Source organism: Sorghum bicolor, chromosome 10, assembly GCF_000003195.3.
Source record: "Sorghum bicolor cultivar BTx623 chromosome 10, Sorghum_bicolor_NCBIv3, whole genome shotgun sequence".
Classification (NCBI taxonomy): Eukaryota; Viridiplantae; Streptophyta; class Magnoliopsida; order Poales; family Poaceae; genus Sorghum; species Sorghum bicolor.
The window spans coordinates 8,630,301-8,647,888 of record NC_012879.2 but is presented as its reverse complement, the minus strand read 5'-3'; the positions used below and the strand labels follow the sequence as shown (position 1 = coordinate 8,647,888).

The following is a 17,588-nucleotide window of genomic DNA, read 5'->3' as shown; positions in this document are numbered from 1 at the left end:
GAAAAGTAACGTACTAGTACCTGAATGTCGTGGACTCCCGCGCCTCGGAGGAACACCGCGGAGAGCAGCACGAGCACGGCCTCCGCGTGAGGGTCGATGGACTCAAGGGGTAAAAATGACATTTTTCTACATGGGACCCACGTGTCAGATCCCTTAAACGTCACAAAACAAACGGAACGGAGACGGAATGTCACACGGGTATAGTCGAAGATGAAGTTGGGTACAGCGGTGCGAAACAACTTTTTAGTGGCTTCCTGGTTTGGTTAATCTTTCATAATAGCATACAGGTAAAAAGCTCCATGTAAGATAGGGTGCTAAGAAAGTGTGGCGTGCTATTGCGACAGTAAGGCCTTGTTTAGTTCTAAAATATTTTACAAAATCGACACTGTACCTTTTTCGTTTGTATTTGACAAATATTATCCAATCATAGACTAACTAGGTGCAAAAGATTTGTCTCGTCAATTTCGACCAAACTGTACAATTAGTTTTTATTTTTATCTATATTTAATATTTTATGCATGTGTCTAAAGATTCGATGTGACGGAAAATCTGAAAATTTTGCAAAATTTTTTGGGAACTAAACAAGGCCTAAGTCAAATAATTGCCTAAGAAACTATGAGACGTCTATGTTGCAGCGTGACAAGTTGTAGTCATCATCCAACCAGCCGTAGTGTGAATGTAAATTGCTTCGTTGTCAACTGTCTATGTTCATTCGAAAGAAGACGCTTCATAGTCCACAAATTTGGAATAAACTTTTATTTAGTTTCTAAACACTGTCAAATTTGCATGACAGATTCAAGGTTCCAATGAGAATATGCACGCTATTGAAAATTAATTATTGCAAGCTGCGACATTTCTTTTTTTAAAAAAAAAATGTGCCGAGCATGTTGTCTATTAAGAATAAGAATGAATTTTACAATGAGAAAATAAAGAAAATAGAAAGGAGTGACCTACAAACTCAAAGGCAACTTGAAACTTGAAAGCAATAAACAACCCTAGGTTAATAATCACTAGTGGTGATGGTTGGTGCAGTCGAGCTGTGGCGAGCTGAGTCAGCTTAGTACTCCCTCCATCCTCGAAAACTTTGCGTCCTATGTTACATTTTTAAAACTTTAACCTAATTAGTAGAAAAAAATATTAAGATTTATAATACCAAATCAATATCATTAAATTTATTATAAACTATATTTTTTATAAAATACTTATTTTATGTGAGATATTGATGTTCTTTTCTATAAAGCTGATCAAATTTAAAAAAAATTGACTTGCACGGATCTTAGGAGAGCAAGTTTTCAGGAGGGAGTAGATGATTTTGACTAGTGTGGTTATTTAGTGGGGTTACCTTTTGTCTCTTTTGTTGCTTTATAGTAAACTATACTAATATATGTAATATATGTGTTGAAAGATTCGATAGGATTGATGAAAAGTTTTTGGACGCCTAAACTTGTATCTCCATTCCAACTTCTGTATACTTTTTGATAAAGCTGGGCCAATGGTGTTTGGTCTAAAAGAAATGATGACATGGCAACAAAACCAAATCATTCACGTACAGAAGTTAATACAGTGCATGATCGTCACAGTTATTAATTCAGCAAATCTCATGAGTTTTTTTTCAGTAAATTTTGCGTTCGCTTCCGGACCTAGAACTAGCGCAGCAGCCATTTAAGCCTTGTTTAGTTTTAAAAAACTTTCAAGATTCTTTATCATATTAAATCTTTAGACGCATATATAGAGTATTATATTTTAAATATAGATAAAAAAAATAATAATATAATTTGTTTATAATTTACGAGATAAATCTTTTAAGATTAATTAGTCTATAGTTAGACAATAGTTATCAAATATAAACAGTAGTCGAATCCAAAAATTTTCGCGAACTAAACAAGGCTTTTATTTCTTAAAAAAATTATAAAATTTTTCAAAATTCTCCGTCACATCGAATCTTATGCCACATGTATGGAGCATTAAATACAGATTAAAAAATAACTAATTGCACGGTTTGCCTGTAATTTGCAAGATGAATATTCTAAGTCTAGTTAGTCCATGATTGGATAATATTTGTCAAATACAAACGAAAATACTATAATTTTCAAAAATTCTAAGCCAGATCCTGTTTAGTTTCCAAAAATGTAAAAATATTTTTTAAGATTTATCATCATATCGGCACATGTATGAAATATTTAATATAGATAAATAAATAATTAACTATATAGTTTATTTGTAATTTATAAGACAAATTTTTTAAACCTATTTAGGGTGTGTTTAGATCTAAAATGTTTTTGGATTTTGATACTGTAGCACTTTTATTTGTATTTGACAAACATTATCTAATCATAGACTAACTAGGTTTAAAAAATTCGTCTTACGATTTTTCAGGTAAATTGTGCAATTAGTTATTTTTTAATTTATATTTAGTGCTCCATACATATAGTGTAATATTTGATGTGATGAGAAATTTTGTAAATTTTTAGGTTTTTGAGTACATCCAAATAGGCTTTTAGTCGATAATAATTATTAAATACAAGTGAAAGTGCTGCACTTGTGATTTATGAAACAGCGTATGCTCTGCACAACTGCAGTCTCCTGGCGTGGCCGGCGCCATAACTTTTGGCGGTGGCTGCATGCATGGCACCGGCAGGGGCGTCGGCGGTGTGGGTGCGGGTGCGGCAGTGTAAGTGTCACGCACGTACACGTACTCACGTCGCCCCACCGCGTGCCGGTGCAGCGCGCGAGCCAGCGCTTCGCGCCGTGTGCGTTCATGCGGCACGCCAGGGCGATCGACGCACCGATGCGCGTACACGACGCACGGCCGCACAGCACGGGCATGCTCATGTCATGTGGGTCTCGCTCCTGCCCATCGCCAGTCACCTGGCATGGGCTGTGGCTGGATTCTGCGTCGGCCAGTGCTCTCCCTGCCGGCGCGCACTCCAAGGAGATGTCCGGCTGTAAACAGATTGTTACGGCTCAAGGCAGAAAATGCTGGCTGTCACAGCCTAGTGGACCGGTAAACAAGAGTACTGGTGTTGTGTTTGTTTCGTCACCTCATCATCCCTCACGGTTCCACGTGGATGTTCATCGTATTTTACCAGTTTTAGGCCTTGTTTAGTTCACCTAAAAACTATTTTTTTTAAGATTTTCCGTAACATCGAATCTTACGGCATATGTATGGAGCACTAAATATAAATGAAAACAAAAACTAATTGCACAGTTTATCCGTAAATCACGAGACGAATCTTTTATGCCTAGTTACTTTATGATTGGACAATATTTGTCAAATAAAAACAAAAGTGCTACAATGTCAAAATTCAAAAACTTTTCGAATCTAAACAAGGCCTTATTCATCAATCAGGACGCTTATGGTCTGACATAGCATCACGCTGCTATGAGCTTTTTTTATATACTAAATACCCGTTTCCAAAATACCTTATAAGTGAAGCTCTTTATTTATGCTCTCACAAAAAAAAATAGAAAGAGGTGAAACTAAAAAATAGTAGCTTTTCATAGTTTTGTCCCTCATTTCTCTCTCAGCCATACGTAAAGCTAGTTTGTCAAACAGTTTTTTAAAAACAACTCAGCTTCGTATAAAAAGTTGCCCATAGCGAAACTGAGTTGTCCAAATGAGACCTTAATCTTTTAAAAGTACTTGCCTAGTGGAGTATCTATACAAAAATTTAAAAGATCATTCCTAGCCATAAAAGGCAGTCATTCCTAACGATAAAAAAGCAAGGAACAAAATGGATGACATATATTATTAGTAATATATATGTGTGACAAAACACAGGTTATATTTGCTAGCGTGCTCCTAATTCATGAGCTTTGCCCTTTTCAAGTAACCAGAGCTGGCATGGTATCGCTGCAACATATTGCCAGTTCGAGCTAGAGTAGCGGCCAAATACCAATGATAACGCACGCCGGCTACGTAGATACCAAGCATTTCATGTCCTGTCAACGCCCGTATACAATTTGGATGGCACGCACGAGGGCGAAAGGGACGGGGATCACACATGCGACCAACCAGGATCATGCCAAACAAGGGACAACAAGGCATGATGGATTTGCTTGCAAACGAAGGGATACACATACACCAACACCAGGCGAGCAAAAGAGACGCGTTCAGGGACCAAGCAAATCCACTTCCCGTGATATCGAAGCCAGGTCCCCTTTGGACGCAATTGACATCATAACAACTGAGTCTCAAGAAATCGAGAACGACGAAAGACAGAAAACTGGGACAAAAGCTATCCAGATACGATTTTTTTTCCTCGGTGAACTTTGAGTACTCCACACAACAAAGAAACGATGATACACAAAGGCATGGTCTTGACAACCGGACCACACACGTCTAAAGTGAAAGTATCATCTGACCAACCATGGCAAATGGGTATATGCAAAGTTACTCATGATGATTTCCATGCTATCAACTTGATAAATGGAATACAGGCAAAACTTTTTTTTTTAATCTATCCTACTATGACTCGGGATGGCTCAGTGTGCCATTCAGTCTGATCGATATGCCTTTTGAGTGTATGTGATGCTTGCTAGGCTTTTTTGGTGCAACCAGTTACATTCCAGCTTCCACTCTTCGACATGCAGAATCTCACCTGCAATGGAACTCTTTCAGCATTTCTCGTGGAACGGGAGATGTATTCATCAATAAAATCAAGTGTCCTGGTCCCAGAAGGATTGTAGGATCTTTTGGCTGTACCAGCCGACAGCCAGCACCTAGCTTTCCTCAGCTCTTCAGGTCTTCTGAGACAGCCGAAGGTATACAATGTGTTGTCAGAATATCTTGAGTTGCAGCCTTTGCAGTTTTCGTCTCCAGGACAACCAACTGTCAAATGGTGATAAGTAGAACCAATAAACAGTAAGAACATCAAATTTGACAATGGATCACGAGGCAAACATAACTAGCTTTTGTTTGTGCTCCAGATACCTGATCGTAGTCCATATCAAACTTCAGGAATGCCTCATTGCACTCTTCCACCATGGTCGCTAGGTGCTTCAAGTTTTTAACCGGTGTGCCATTGAAGGCAAGAACCTATACACACAAAAAAAAAGATTTTATATATTTAAAAAGGGCACTTACACTGCACACTCCAAAAACAGAAAATATTGGTTTAGCTTCATGTCATTAATAATCACAAATGGCACTAAGAAAGTTTATATAACCATACTAAACTTCATACAGGCACTGGTATCACTGCTGAAATATAATCCCTCCAGTTCCAAAATATCGATTTAGGTTCATGTCATTAACAATCAAAAACAGCACTAAGAAAGTTTATATAAGTATATAACCATGCCAGACTTCATATAGGCACTGGTATCACTGCTGAAATATAATCCCTCCAGTTCAAAAGGAATTTTTATTTAGTTGATGTAACATCGTGTATTTATTTTAAGTGCTGATTTTTGCTATCTTGCACAAGGAAAAATATATTATTGTGAACATACTGTTTACAGACATGTTTATGTCCTTGTTATTGTTTTATCCTAACAAAATATATACATTTTCAAAATTTCATGTCAGATTGGCATGCAAACAAAAGTATTACAGATCCACTGATGCAATGGGAGGATAACCATGCAATCCAGATGGAACAGTTAAGTAGCATCATGTGGCTAAAGTTCTGCTATAGAAGCTATTACCTGAAGGTTGACTATATCTTCATAACCAATGTTTATATCTGCCACAAGCACCTGAAGATTCATGAAGAAATAAAATTTGTGTTAGGCCTTGTTTACTTTCACCCTAAAACCCAAATTTTTTCAAGATTCCCCATCACATCGAATCTTTAGACGCATGCATGGAGTATTAAATATAGACGAAAATAAAAACTAATTGCACAGTTTGGTCGAAATTTATGAGACGAATTTTTTAAGCCTAATTAGTCCATGGTTGGACAATAATTACCACAAACAAACGAAAATGCTACAGTGTCGTGAAATTTTTTTCTTTCACAAACTAAACACGGCCTTATTGTACAATAAGCTACAGAACAAATAGAGATGCACAGCTGTTTCTACGTAAATAAAAGTTTTCATGACCCATCATATAGAAAGAGACCTGTGACACCACCACAAGCTGCTCATCAGATGATTGCGCCATTGCATGCAAATGCTTGTCCAACAACTTGACCGGGGCATCATATTCATAGTCTTTTCCATACTGACAGATAGCACTCTAGTTAGTCAATACTCAATAGGACAAATTTTATACACCACTAATCTAAATTGAAAAAAGAAACTGCAGCAATTCACAGTGTATATTGGCATATTGCCAAAGCATGATTCCAAGCTATGACAAACAACAGAACAGAGGTTGGTTACTTGAATTGAATAAGTTTAGTACGATGCAGGCACCTGCTTCACAAATAGAGAATTCCAGAATAGAAAGGACTTAAAAGTGCAATATAAAAATAACTGCCCCCTTAAAGTGAATGGTTATAGATGGCTTCTGTAGCAGCTATTGATTTGTCTTTTAAATATCAGTGAGATACAAAAATGCACATTATATATACTGGAAGTCCAGATGAAGATTTCCAGGATTACAAAGTCAGAAGTGAGCAAGAATATAACAGAAATGGAAAGATTTACTGTCTTGATTATTTCATACCTAAGCCTAAACAACAAAGAAGAAAGACATCATACCTCAGATCGAAGATATGGAACAGACACGACCATAAAAACAAAGCCAGCAACAATGTAATATGACGGTGGCCTTCCCTTGATATGAGCTGGAATGAGTCTTTTGTGGGTTGCCAGCTTTATGTTAAATTCATGGATTTTTGAGTTGCGAAGTACTTTCACACGTGCCTTCTCACCAGTATACTTTTGAGAAACAAGGTAGCTGAATCCAATGCGCTCACCATGCCTAAAAGGAACTGGATGACCAAGCAGTGATAAAGAGTAAGATATCAACTCAATGTAATATGCTTTAACAAGAAATTGTGTGATTGGATTTAAATGGTTATGACTACTGGGACCCTCAGTATCAAAGCCAACAAATTGTAAAGAAAAACTACATGAGATGAGAGTACATTACTCAGCTAAAACATAAAATCCAGATTCCCCTGTGGAATGAGAGCACAAGGAACTCTGTTTTGAAGGCAAGAGAATCAAATGCCCAACAGCAGTCATGTGTATGATTTGCTCTTTTCTTAACTATTGGTCAGGTCTACAGCGCAAAGAGTTCGTCTCCCAGATTTGAGCAAGGTGTTGAGACCGTGAATAGGATGGCATTGTACTTCCACTAGCAACTTTGGGAGGAAGAGTACCCAAGATCCCTGTGACAAAGCCTCTGGAAGCAAGTCTGCTTTTGCTTAACCATGCTGCTGTCAGCCTGCATGCTGAATGTTAGGCCTTACACCTTGTAATGTTCCTCACAGATCAACCATGTCGAAGTACTTTGGGGCTAGCCGTTTATGGCTTTAGCTTGGGTGGTTTGTTCTCAGTTCTCACGGCGTCTGATCCCTTGGTGATTAGAGTTGTGGGGATACCTGGGTAGGGTCTGTTTGTATCGTCTTTTAAATTTCGCTGTGTAGGTAATCAAATTCGGTTTTACACCATTATGGAAAAAATTGAAACGATGCACATCCATTTTGTCGCAAAAGTTTGAGATCTAATCTCAATCTAGAAAAATATCAAATAAGGGTAATAAATTTCAGGTGCATGTGCACTTTAAAAGAAAAAATCCCTGAGAATTCATCTTCAGTGCGCAAAAACCTGAAATTTGTCATTTTTGTATGAATTTTCACAAGATTGCATCTCATTTTAGTGAACTGCAACTATGGGTACACTATGGATGGTTTTTTTAAAATTTTCCTGAGTATATTTTTGAGAGGGGGTGGGTTCATGTTTCTACAGAAGAGGCGGTTTGCACTGAATATTTTCCCACATCCCATATCTGTATGTGTGTTTAGGACATCAACACACAGAGAAAGAGCATCTTTGAGTAGATACAAACAGAAACTGGAATCAAATCCCAAAATCAGGATCATCAACTACAAGTGAGCCATACAAATGGAATACAACTTCTAATAAGCTATCTAAGAGAAAACGAAATGATCATTGGAGAATAGGCAATGACATATTACAGCTACAGACTTGTAATATAATATAACACCTCTTGGCCAATGCAGACAAGTTAAATAACAAAAAAAAAGTGACAATTAGCATATCCAGTAATATGAAGCAAGGACTAACCTGTACCATCATTGGCAATATCAATACCATCAAAGCTAAGGACGATATCAGAAGGTTGGAGGCATCCAGATTCAGGAGCAGTTGGCTCAATCCTTCGTATCCGAACACCCTTTTGGTTAGCTTTCATTCCCATTGCCTTGCGGAGATCAGGATTTTCCATTTTTTGCCATTCTATTCCAAGTATAGGGAAACCTGCAGAAGGAAACAAGATAATTACATACCAGATTAAGAACATAGGTGTAACTAGAGTGCACATCATAGTATATAGTACAATTTTGATCTGCATGAGAGATCTTCTCTATCAGGCAATGCCCGGGAGTCATCTTACCCCCTGCAGGTCAAGTTTTTTCATAGTATATAGTACAATCTTAAATAAAAAATGACCACAATAATTTATTGATATAAAAAGGGTTGCCGCCCATGAAAAAAAATAACCAGGCAAAAGGAAGAACAACCAACCCATGCAGCTGAAAGGTTAAATTCCTCATGTGGAGCACAAAACTGAGAATAATATTTCTTCAAAATAGGGGTCCACACTGGCCCCAATTATCAGGCTTGGTGATCCTTGTTCTTTACCACTGGGAAGCATCTCAGATCTTCAAATGAAATTAATATTTGGCAGTTTTAGTCTCATGATCAAACTCAAATCAGTTTGTCACACCACAAAAGGTTATGGTTCACTATATAATTGACAATACTAAATCCATATTTTTTCCAAAATGGCAATCAGAGTTAAGTTACAATTTTCATGCAGCTATCAGTTCCATTGCTCTGTAATGTGTGCACAGCCCAAGAATTCTAGAGATTCATGTTTCATGACGGATTATTCAATGTTCCCTCTAAAATGACTAATATATACCATCAGCTCTTATAATCATAATGTCATGACAGCTGATAGAAACCTAGACACGTCTAACATGTTCCTACGCAAACAAACACTTATTGGATTCATGCCCCATAACATACACCACAAATACATGTCTCAATACAATAAATTGTATATAAAAATAGAACAGGAAGAAACCTGTGTATTCTCCAGATTTGTGGTAGTCTTCAATGAAGTGGTTAATAACTGGGGTGGGTATAACGTAGCCTATGTTCTCTGCATCTTCATGTTTCAGAGATTGAAAAGCTATACCAACACATTTTCCCTTATCATTGAAAGCAGGGCCCCCTGAGTTCCCTGAATTTATAGCTGCATCTATCTGTTTATGAGTAATATCCAGGCAACAGAAGTTTACATAAGTGAGAGTAATCATAATTCCATTCTATGTATAAAAAAGCAAATCTATAAGTAAAAGTATGCAAAAACATAATACAATACCTGTAACCCAAGAAGCTCTGTAGAACCATGAACATATGACAGTATTTCTATCCTAGAAACTACACCACTAGTCACTGAGATAGTATCGCCTCCAATTGGGTAACCAACAACAGTGACGGCATCCTGGAGTGCTGGCAGCGACCCAAACTCTACAGGTGAAACACCTTTCCAGAATTCATCATCCTCCACAGTCAACATTGCTGAAATGGAAAGCTCCCTTGCGGTTAAAATTAAACAAGAAAAATCACTTCTTGGGACTTTATTTGTCAGAGAAGCTGCAATTTTTCTATGAAGCGTTACTTGAACATTTGATCCAATCTAGTTAGTTGACCAAAACAGCTTCATAACAGTATATTAAGGTCTTGGAATTGAGGGTGCATACAAACGAGCTTTGGTGGATTTTCTCTATAATCTTCTTATCCTACCAGAACTATTACAATATTTTATTATATTTTTTAACACACACTTTTCCATGTGATCTGTTCTGCTTAGGCTTGCCCCTAGTAGCATGCAATTCTATATGAACAAAGACCAAGAAACGAGGCATGTACATCTCTCAGATTGCAATAGGCATAAGAAGTTAACAGTGCACGACTTCATTCTCTATTCCAACATCATCATTATAAGAAGGAAAAGCAGATAATGATATTCCAATATGAAAATGAAGAAGTCATTGAGATATCTTAAATTCAACATGCACTTGAAGGTGGATAGCAATCAAAGAGCTCCTACGTTACAGGCCTTACATCTACAGGATACTGTCATTTTGTCAGACATCGCAAGCATTAAGCTTGGATTATTGCAAGTACAACTACAACTAGTTCACACTACCAAGGTACGTCGATTTTGCAATATTTCACGGGCTAAAATGAGGCTAGAGTCGAGTGAAGCATACCAATGTCACACTCGGTGCCTATGGCAAGGACAGTCGCAAGGTACTTGGTGTCGGAGCCACGCTTCTTGAGCTTGACCTGTGTGTAATGCTCAACCGAGTGGGCGTTGGTGAGCACCCTGCGTCCCCCAATGATAAACCCGCTGCTGCTGGAGCTGTACTGCCGCTTCCGCTGCCACGGCAGGGAGAAGTTGGGCTCGGTGTGGACGCAGAACACCTTCACCACGGCGTCCATCGACGGTACCACCTTCACCACCTGGTCCCAGCGCAGGGGCTCCACCGCCGCCGCGGGGACCTGAACCTCCACCATCTCGCCGTTGGGCGCGGCCGCCTTGGGCCCGCCCCGCGCCCGCGGCGGAGGCGAGGGCGAGGCGCCGTGGGCGGCGTCGACCTCGGAGGCCGGGGGCCCGTTGCGGATGCGGCGGGACTTGCGGCCCCGGCGGCGCGGAGCCGGGGAGGATGACGCCGGCTCCGGGTCCGGGGGGGAGTCTGACGCCGCCACGGCGGCCGTGGAGAGCGGCGAGGAGGACGGTGCGGCGTGGTGATTGTGGTGGTTGTGGTTGTGGTCGTTGTCGGGTGAGGCGGGTGCGGGTACCGGCGGCTTCGGCTTGCGGCCGCGCTTGCCCTTGCGCTTGCCGCCAGAGGCGTTGCCGTGGCTGTCCATGGAGGCGAGCTAGGGTTCCTTCGCCTCGACGGTGGCCGAGGTGCCAGGAGTGGTCGGGTTCGAGCCCGAAGTGAGCACGAGCGGTCGCGGAGCGAGTGTGACTCCTAGTTTACGTTTTACAAGAAAGAAAGCGGAAACTTCCCGCGGCCACGGTGTGTACTGCGCCATCTCCACCCTGGGCCGGGCTGAAACTACAGTGGGCTGAGTGGGCTGCCATTGATTTCTTAGGTCTATTTCTTATGTCTCCCTTCAATCCTTCGCCGCCCTAGCTTTTTATAGTTTTTCGTTTTTCTTATCACTCGTACTTTTTTATCAGCCAAAAGTGTTTTTCTTTCACAACAAATCAGCCAACAGTTTTAACCATGATTTTTTAGACCATCTGACCGTCGAAGCAATCGGCAATCGCAGACTTGGTCCACGCAACCGGAGATCAGTTGCGGGTGGTTACACACTTGCACTGTATGAAAGGAGAAGAAACCACCCACATTTGCAGGTGGATTTTGCTTCTCACACCAAGGCTTGGTAAGCAAGGTCTTGTTTAGATGCGAAAAGATTTTAGATTTCGTACTGTAGCACTTTCGTTTGTTTGTGACAAATATTGTTCAATTATGGACTAACTAGGATCAAAAGATTTGTCTCGCGATTTACAGGTATACTGTGCAATTAGTTTTTATTTTTGTCTATATTTAATGCTTCATGCATGTGCTGAAAAATTCGATGTGACAGAGAATTTTAAAAACTTTTTGGTTTTCGGAGTGAACTAAACAAGGCAAGTTGAGCAATCTCTTTGAGGCAAAATCTTCAGGTATCAAGAACACCCCTTGGAGGTCCAGTCAATCTCACAGATATCTGGTTACAGGGCAAAGGTAGTAGAATCTATGACAGGTAGATGCTTCTCCCTCCCACTCTCGGCAGCGGTAGTAGTATAGTGGAGTACTTTCCCGTGGGTCATGGCGTCGCCGGTCCACTGCCTGTGCCGGCCGGGGGGGGTCCTTTTCCTCTCGTTCGTACCTTGTGTCCACCCCGATTTGCGAGCGGCAAACGTGTTGGTCAAATCAACTGCAGACGTACCTGCTCTGTACTACTCATCGCCGGTCAATTCTACTGCAGAGCTGCTGTCTGATGCTTGCTCGCTTCGACTTCGTGGTGCGGGCTCATCGTCGGGGCATGCCATGAACTGGACTCCGCCGCATGATGTCCGGGCGCGTCCAGCCAAACTGGTGTTCCTGTCAGCCACGAAGGTCCTCCATCTCTGCTCTGATGAAGATGATGATTCTACGAGGGAGTGCTCTCGCGTAGGAGTATGTAGCTGGGATGGTGAAAGAGCCAATGAGTCATTTCAAAAATAGATTAAGTGCTGATGTTATTCTACTACCATGAATGGCCAAAAGTCCTTTGGTTCCTCATCGACAACACACGTAGCGAGTTGCTTTGTTTCTGTCAGCAAGACAGCAATTGTATGGCACGAATATCCAGACAGCTGGAATAAACAAGCCTGCTGAAAGTGATGCCATTTTAACTTGTGCATGACAACAGACAATCCAGCCCACAGGTATAATTCCAACTATATACATCTTACATGAATTCATTATTTTCACCAACAAAAATGAATGAAATGGCGCCAGAAGTAAACATGTACTACTAACCACTTATCTGTAATAGCTTAAACTGTTCTCTGAATTTCCTGAATCTTCTGAACAACTTGTACCTCTTGGGAGTAACACTCTGTTTAGTTTTTCAGAAAAAAAGTAACACTTATCCATAGTAAAATGTAAATCTTACTGTCAGAATGAGTCCTCTTGTGAAGCTTCATGTACGTGAATCGTGATGCAAAATAGTTTAGTCAGAGTACAGAAACGGCAGTATCACTGGACACTTTTGTCATAAGAATAAGATTCGGATAACTACATTTCGTTTCCAGCTGTGCAACAGCAAAACACGCATTTGCACAAAGCAAGAAAGGTTGAAGCATGCATCCCTGTCGACTGTGTGTGCCTCCAAATAATTGCCCAAGCCGATCGAGGCCGCGTCGAGACTTTCGTGATCCGAACGAAGGCAATTGCATGCGCGCAGCGCAGGGCCGGAGACCTGTTTCGTCCCCTGCCATGGTGACCAACCAAACCCCATGGACTTATGCCGGCATCGTTGGTGAGGAATCCATCAGTCAGGCGGGCGGGCGGTCAGAGACGACCCCAATGCGCGAGACCGAGAAGGAACCAGCCAGCAGTGGCCGTGATGCCCTTGCTGCCCCCCAATAATGCTCCCTTTTCCATGTGCACTCCCCTCTGTAAAGATGGGAGAGCCAAGAAGGGAGAGGGAGAAACCTAGCAGCAGTCAGCAGGATCTGCGTGGTGGTGAGGGGACACTCGTGTCCCCATGAGGCCATGACCATCATTTTTCAGAAAGCATAATAGGGAGTGTAGGGTGCTGCTGATGTCCAGTTCAATGGCCATGCCCTGACCCTGAGCAGTGAGCACTTTGCACTCTGATTTGAGTTGAGTTGACGCCCTGCTTGTTGTGGTTGTTGTTATTAGCTTGTGCATTGGTGTACTGTCTGTGTGGATCCCCACTCATCATCAACCCTTTCTTTCTTCGGACATGTCAACAATGGAACTTTGGAAATTGCCACCACATAGTACAAAAGAAATTACAAATTACATGAAACAACTTTGTTTTTACATGAAATTACAAATTACGTACATGGAAAACAACTTTGAAACATTACATGAAACAGCTTTCTTGTTTCTACTACACCATATATAGAGGCAAGGCATAGACACTTGTTTTTTTTTGTTATAAACACGTAGGAGATCTATCTCAATCTACACCATATACAGACGTACATGTTGTGAGATCAATTTGTATACGTACCGATCATTCGTTCAAAAGAAATTTTGCACTGATGGTCACAAAGTACATTGAGTGACGATATATATATATATGATTCCAATTATGCGACGCGATGATATATTCGATTCATACAAAACCGTACCGCGAAAATTCCCGCCTTTAATCATGAGTGGTGGGGTTATACACTTATACTAAAGGTTGAGCCAATAATTTCAGGGATCCGGCGGTAATGATACCCCGAAAAGATACCACCACCAAGATGCCTGTGTAGCTGCAGTGAACCCCAGCAAGGATACAACGGCTTGCCCTGTTCACCGCCATTGATCCCGCCTGTGGAAGCGTTGGGATATATGATGGTTGCTGTTGGTGTGTTTGTTGTGCATGCTGTGTGCTTTGTGGTTGCCATTCATTTCAGCTGTCCATTAACACACCTGGAAGCATCCCAAGAACAATTTGCCACAACTGTTCGCTAGCAACACAAGCAGAGGCATGGTACACGCGCGTCATAAATAGAGAGCCACACGATCGTACGTGTATATACTTAGTACAGTATCTCGCAACTTAGACCTTGTTTAGATCAAATAATTTTTAAATTTTGATACTGTAGCATTTTCGTTTTTATTTGACCAACATTGTTCAGGCCTTATTTAGTTCACCCCGAAATCCAAAAAATTTTCAAGATTCCCTGTCACATCGAATCTTGTGGCATATGCATGAAGCATTAAATATAGACAAAAACAAAAACTAATCACACAGTTTGACGGTAAATCACGAGACGATTCTTTTGACTCTAGTTAGTCTATGATTGGATAATATTTACCACAAACAAACGAAAGTGCTACAGTTCCGAAAACTGAAACAAGGCCTCAATTATGGAGTAAAAAATTCGTCTCGCGATTTACAGACAAATTATAAAATTAGTTTTAATTTTTATCTATATTTAATGTTTCATGCATGTGCCATAAGATTCGATGTGACGAAAAATCTCAAAAAGTTTTTGGTTTTTAGACAAGGCCTTAGCTGCTGCTGCCGTTTCTTGGACCGTGATACAGTGTGGTTAGGTACTTAGGTACGGTCTATGTAAGCTGCGTCTCGATCGTCTGCATCTTCGTCGCTCTCCGATCCGTACGTGGCGATGCGTTGTCGACCGATATATCCTTCTGCGTTCTGCCCTGGGGGGGCCTGGACTCGAAATCTTAGCAGATTATGCGATAAGCTTGGACCAGGCTTCTCGATCGCTGATAGATGCGGCGCAAGCTTTGATTGCTTGCCGGCCTTCCTGTGCTGTGTGCTGCGCAGCACACACTACACTGGCATATCTATCTATCTATCAATCATGAAGTATATGGTTCCATACTGAGGACGAAGTATTAAGCATATATAATAGTCCTCTATATATGTAGTTGTGCAGAATTTTAAAGTCCCTATAGTTTGTGCAAAAACTAGCTAGCTCTAAGTTCAGTGCCTATCGTCCCCCAGAAATGGCTAAGCTGATGATTCAGTTGCAATCATTAAGTATGATAGTGACTCTTGCCATCTAGCTCATCTTCCTTTTTTTTCCACGTAATGGCTATATAATGCTAAAACTGATTCAGTTGGATCAGGAAAGGGTTTCTTTACGTCTAATCATCGCTCTTTCATCAGGAAGCTAGCTAAGCCACAGCCCATAGGCCGGTGGCGATCGAGCTTGTTCATGCAAGGACGCCACTGCGTTGAATTCCATATGCATGCATATATGCTTATTATATGGCTCCGTATAAAACAAAAGGTCGACTGTTACTACATGTAGATGTACATATGCTTCTTTATGTCAAAATGCCTTTCTATACGGCCGGCCGTCTCATACGTCACGTATGCTTATGAGCTACTGTTGTCTTATTGTCCAGCGTCCTCACGCAGGGGCACGAAGTTAGTGACATACAGTACGTGCGCGGTCTCCACTCCATGAGGTAGGTGTAGAAATTGAACCGAGATATATATACTACGTACATGTGGTTTTCTTTTCTACAATCCTCTGCTTGAATAATTCATGGGGTATCAAACAAGTTGATTTGTACCAAATCTGCTCTGCTGAGTTCGATTCTTACCAGTCTGAGGATTGAAGGCTCAGTTTCAGCCTTGTTTAGTTTCTAAAAAATTTTGCAAAATTTTTCAGATTCCTCGTCACATTAAATCTTTAGACGTATGCATGGAGTATTAAATATAGACGAAAATAAAAACTAATTGCACAGTTTAGTCGAAATTGACGAGACGAATCTTTTGACACTAGTTAGTCCATGATTGGACAATATTTATCAAATACAAACGAAAGTGCTATAGTGTATTTTTCAAAACTTTTTGGAACTAAACAAGGCCTAGCTATGAAATTTGATATGCATCGCTGTCACAGTCGCGGTTTGGTTAGTAAAAACGCTCTCTGCTGATTTGTTTTATCTGAAATAATGCTGAATATGCACTTTATGTTGCATGCGCATTTTGGAACAGATTCCTCTAGCTAGTGTTCACCATCCATCCACCACGTCCCATGCTGTTTAAATGCAAGGTGGTGTGTGCGTGGAAACACAGCAAAACCAGTCGCCATCTCGCTGTAGAAAACGGCGATGTAATGTAACAGCGGACAGTTACAGTCCAAAAGGCCGAGAATCTATTGACAGCCACTGTTCAGTATCGTCTCATCTCATCTGCAGCAGCAGAGGCAGGGGCAGGTAAGGCAAGGCCTTATTTAGTTCCGAAAAAATTTCGGAGTTCGGTACTGTAGCACTTTCGTTTATTTGTGATAAGTATTATCCAATTATGGACTAACTAAGATCAAAAGATTCGTCTCGCGATTTCCAGCTAAACTGTGTAATTAGTTTTTACTTTCGTCTATATTTAATGCTTTATGCATGTGCCGCAAGATTCGATGTGACGGGGAATATTGAAAACTTTTTGCTTTTTGGCTGAACTAAACAAGTCCCAAGGCAAGGCCGGCCATGCATGTTGAGCGAGCAAGCTAGGGGTAGATGGAGATAGAGCGGCAGAAGAGAAAGCTGCATGCGTGTATGCCTTCACCTCGCCAGGATTTGGGGCTTGTTTAGTTCCGAAGAGTGAAAAGTTGTTTTCGGTACTGTAGTACTTTCGTTTGTTTGTGACAAATATTATCTAATCGTGGACTAACTAGGATCAAAAGATTCGTTTCGTGATTTCCAGCTAAACTGTGTAATTAGTTTTTATTTTCGTCTATATTTAATGTTTCATGCATGTGCTACAAGATTCGATGTGACGAAAAATCTTGAAAACTTTTTGGTTTTCAGAGTGAACTAAACAAGGCCTTGATTTGCATTGCGATGCAATTCTCAGGACTGGTGGCAGCCCAGTATGCGTGGTTCAGTTAAATAGGGAAAGTTGCATGCCATGCTTGGGTGCCTTTCAACTTTCTCTCAGGCGTTTCAGGCTTTTCAGATATGCTTGTGCTTGTACATGCATGTTGGTAAAATGGTAAACAGGAGCATGGTAGCAGCTTTTCTCACAACTATACATTTTAATTTAAAATGTTGAGTTGAGCATGGTACTCTAGTATTAATATCGGTCAGTCAATCTTTCTTAAGTCGATCTATCTAATTCGTTTTCTTCTTCTTTGAAAAGAGTTAACACAAATTATTGTGTGTGACAAA

The 17,588-nt window shown here is 40.7% G+C and overlaps 1 protein-coding gene across 3 annotated transcripts; it reads right to left on the bottom strand.

Moving 5' to 3' along the window:
- LOC110431220 (protease Do-like 9) lies at positions 4,218–11,172 on the bottom strand. Of its 3 annotated transcripts, none has more exons than XM_021449979.1 (10): positions 10,425–11,172; positions 9,530–9,729; positions 9,230–9,410; positions 8,206–8,397; positions 6,652–6,884; positions 6,068–6,169; positions 5,650–5,700; positions 4,934–5,038; positions 4,706–4,831; positions 4,218–4,601 (listed from the first exon to the last, which is right to left on the bottom strand). In XM_021449979.1, exons 1-9 carry the CDS (start codon positions 11,083–11,085, stop codon positions 4,733–4,735), a joined length of 1,824 nt encoding a protein of 607 aa, XP_021305654.1. In that variant the 5' UTR covers positions 11,086–11,172; the 3' UTR covers positions 4,218–4,601; positions 4,706–4,732. The 3 variants fall into 3 exon arrangements, with proteins under 3 accessions (XP_021305654.1, XP_021305655.1, XP_021305653.1); XM_021449980.1 differs by having other exon boundaries at positions 4,723–4,831; XM_021449978.1 differs by having other exon boundaries at positions 4,218–4,831; positions 10,425–11,171.

What these genes read in the sequence shown, in the direction of transcription:
- LOC110431220 (XM_021449979.1), bottom strand. Translation starts at nt 11,085, where the DNA reads ATGGACAGCCACGGCAACGCCTCTGGCGGCAAGCGCAAGGGCAAGCGC. An exon ending in CAAATCTGGAGAATACACAG is followed by an intron (nt 8,398 to 9,229) that starts GTTTCTTCCTGT and finishes TTCCTTCTGCAG; the next exon opens with GTTTCCCTATACTTGGAATA. An exon ending in AAGATATAGTCAACCTTCAG is followed by an intron (nt 5,039 to 5,649) that starts GTAATAGCTTCT and finishes TTGTGTGTATAG; the next exon opens with GTTCTTGCCTTCAATGGCAC.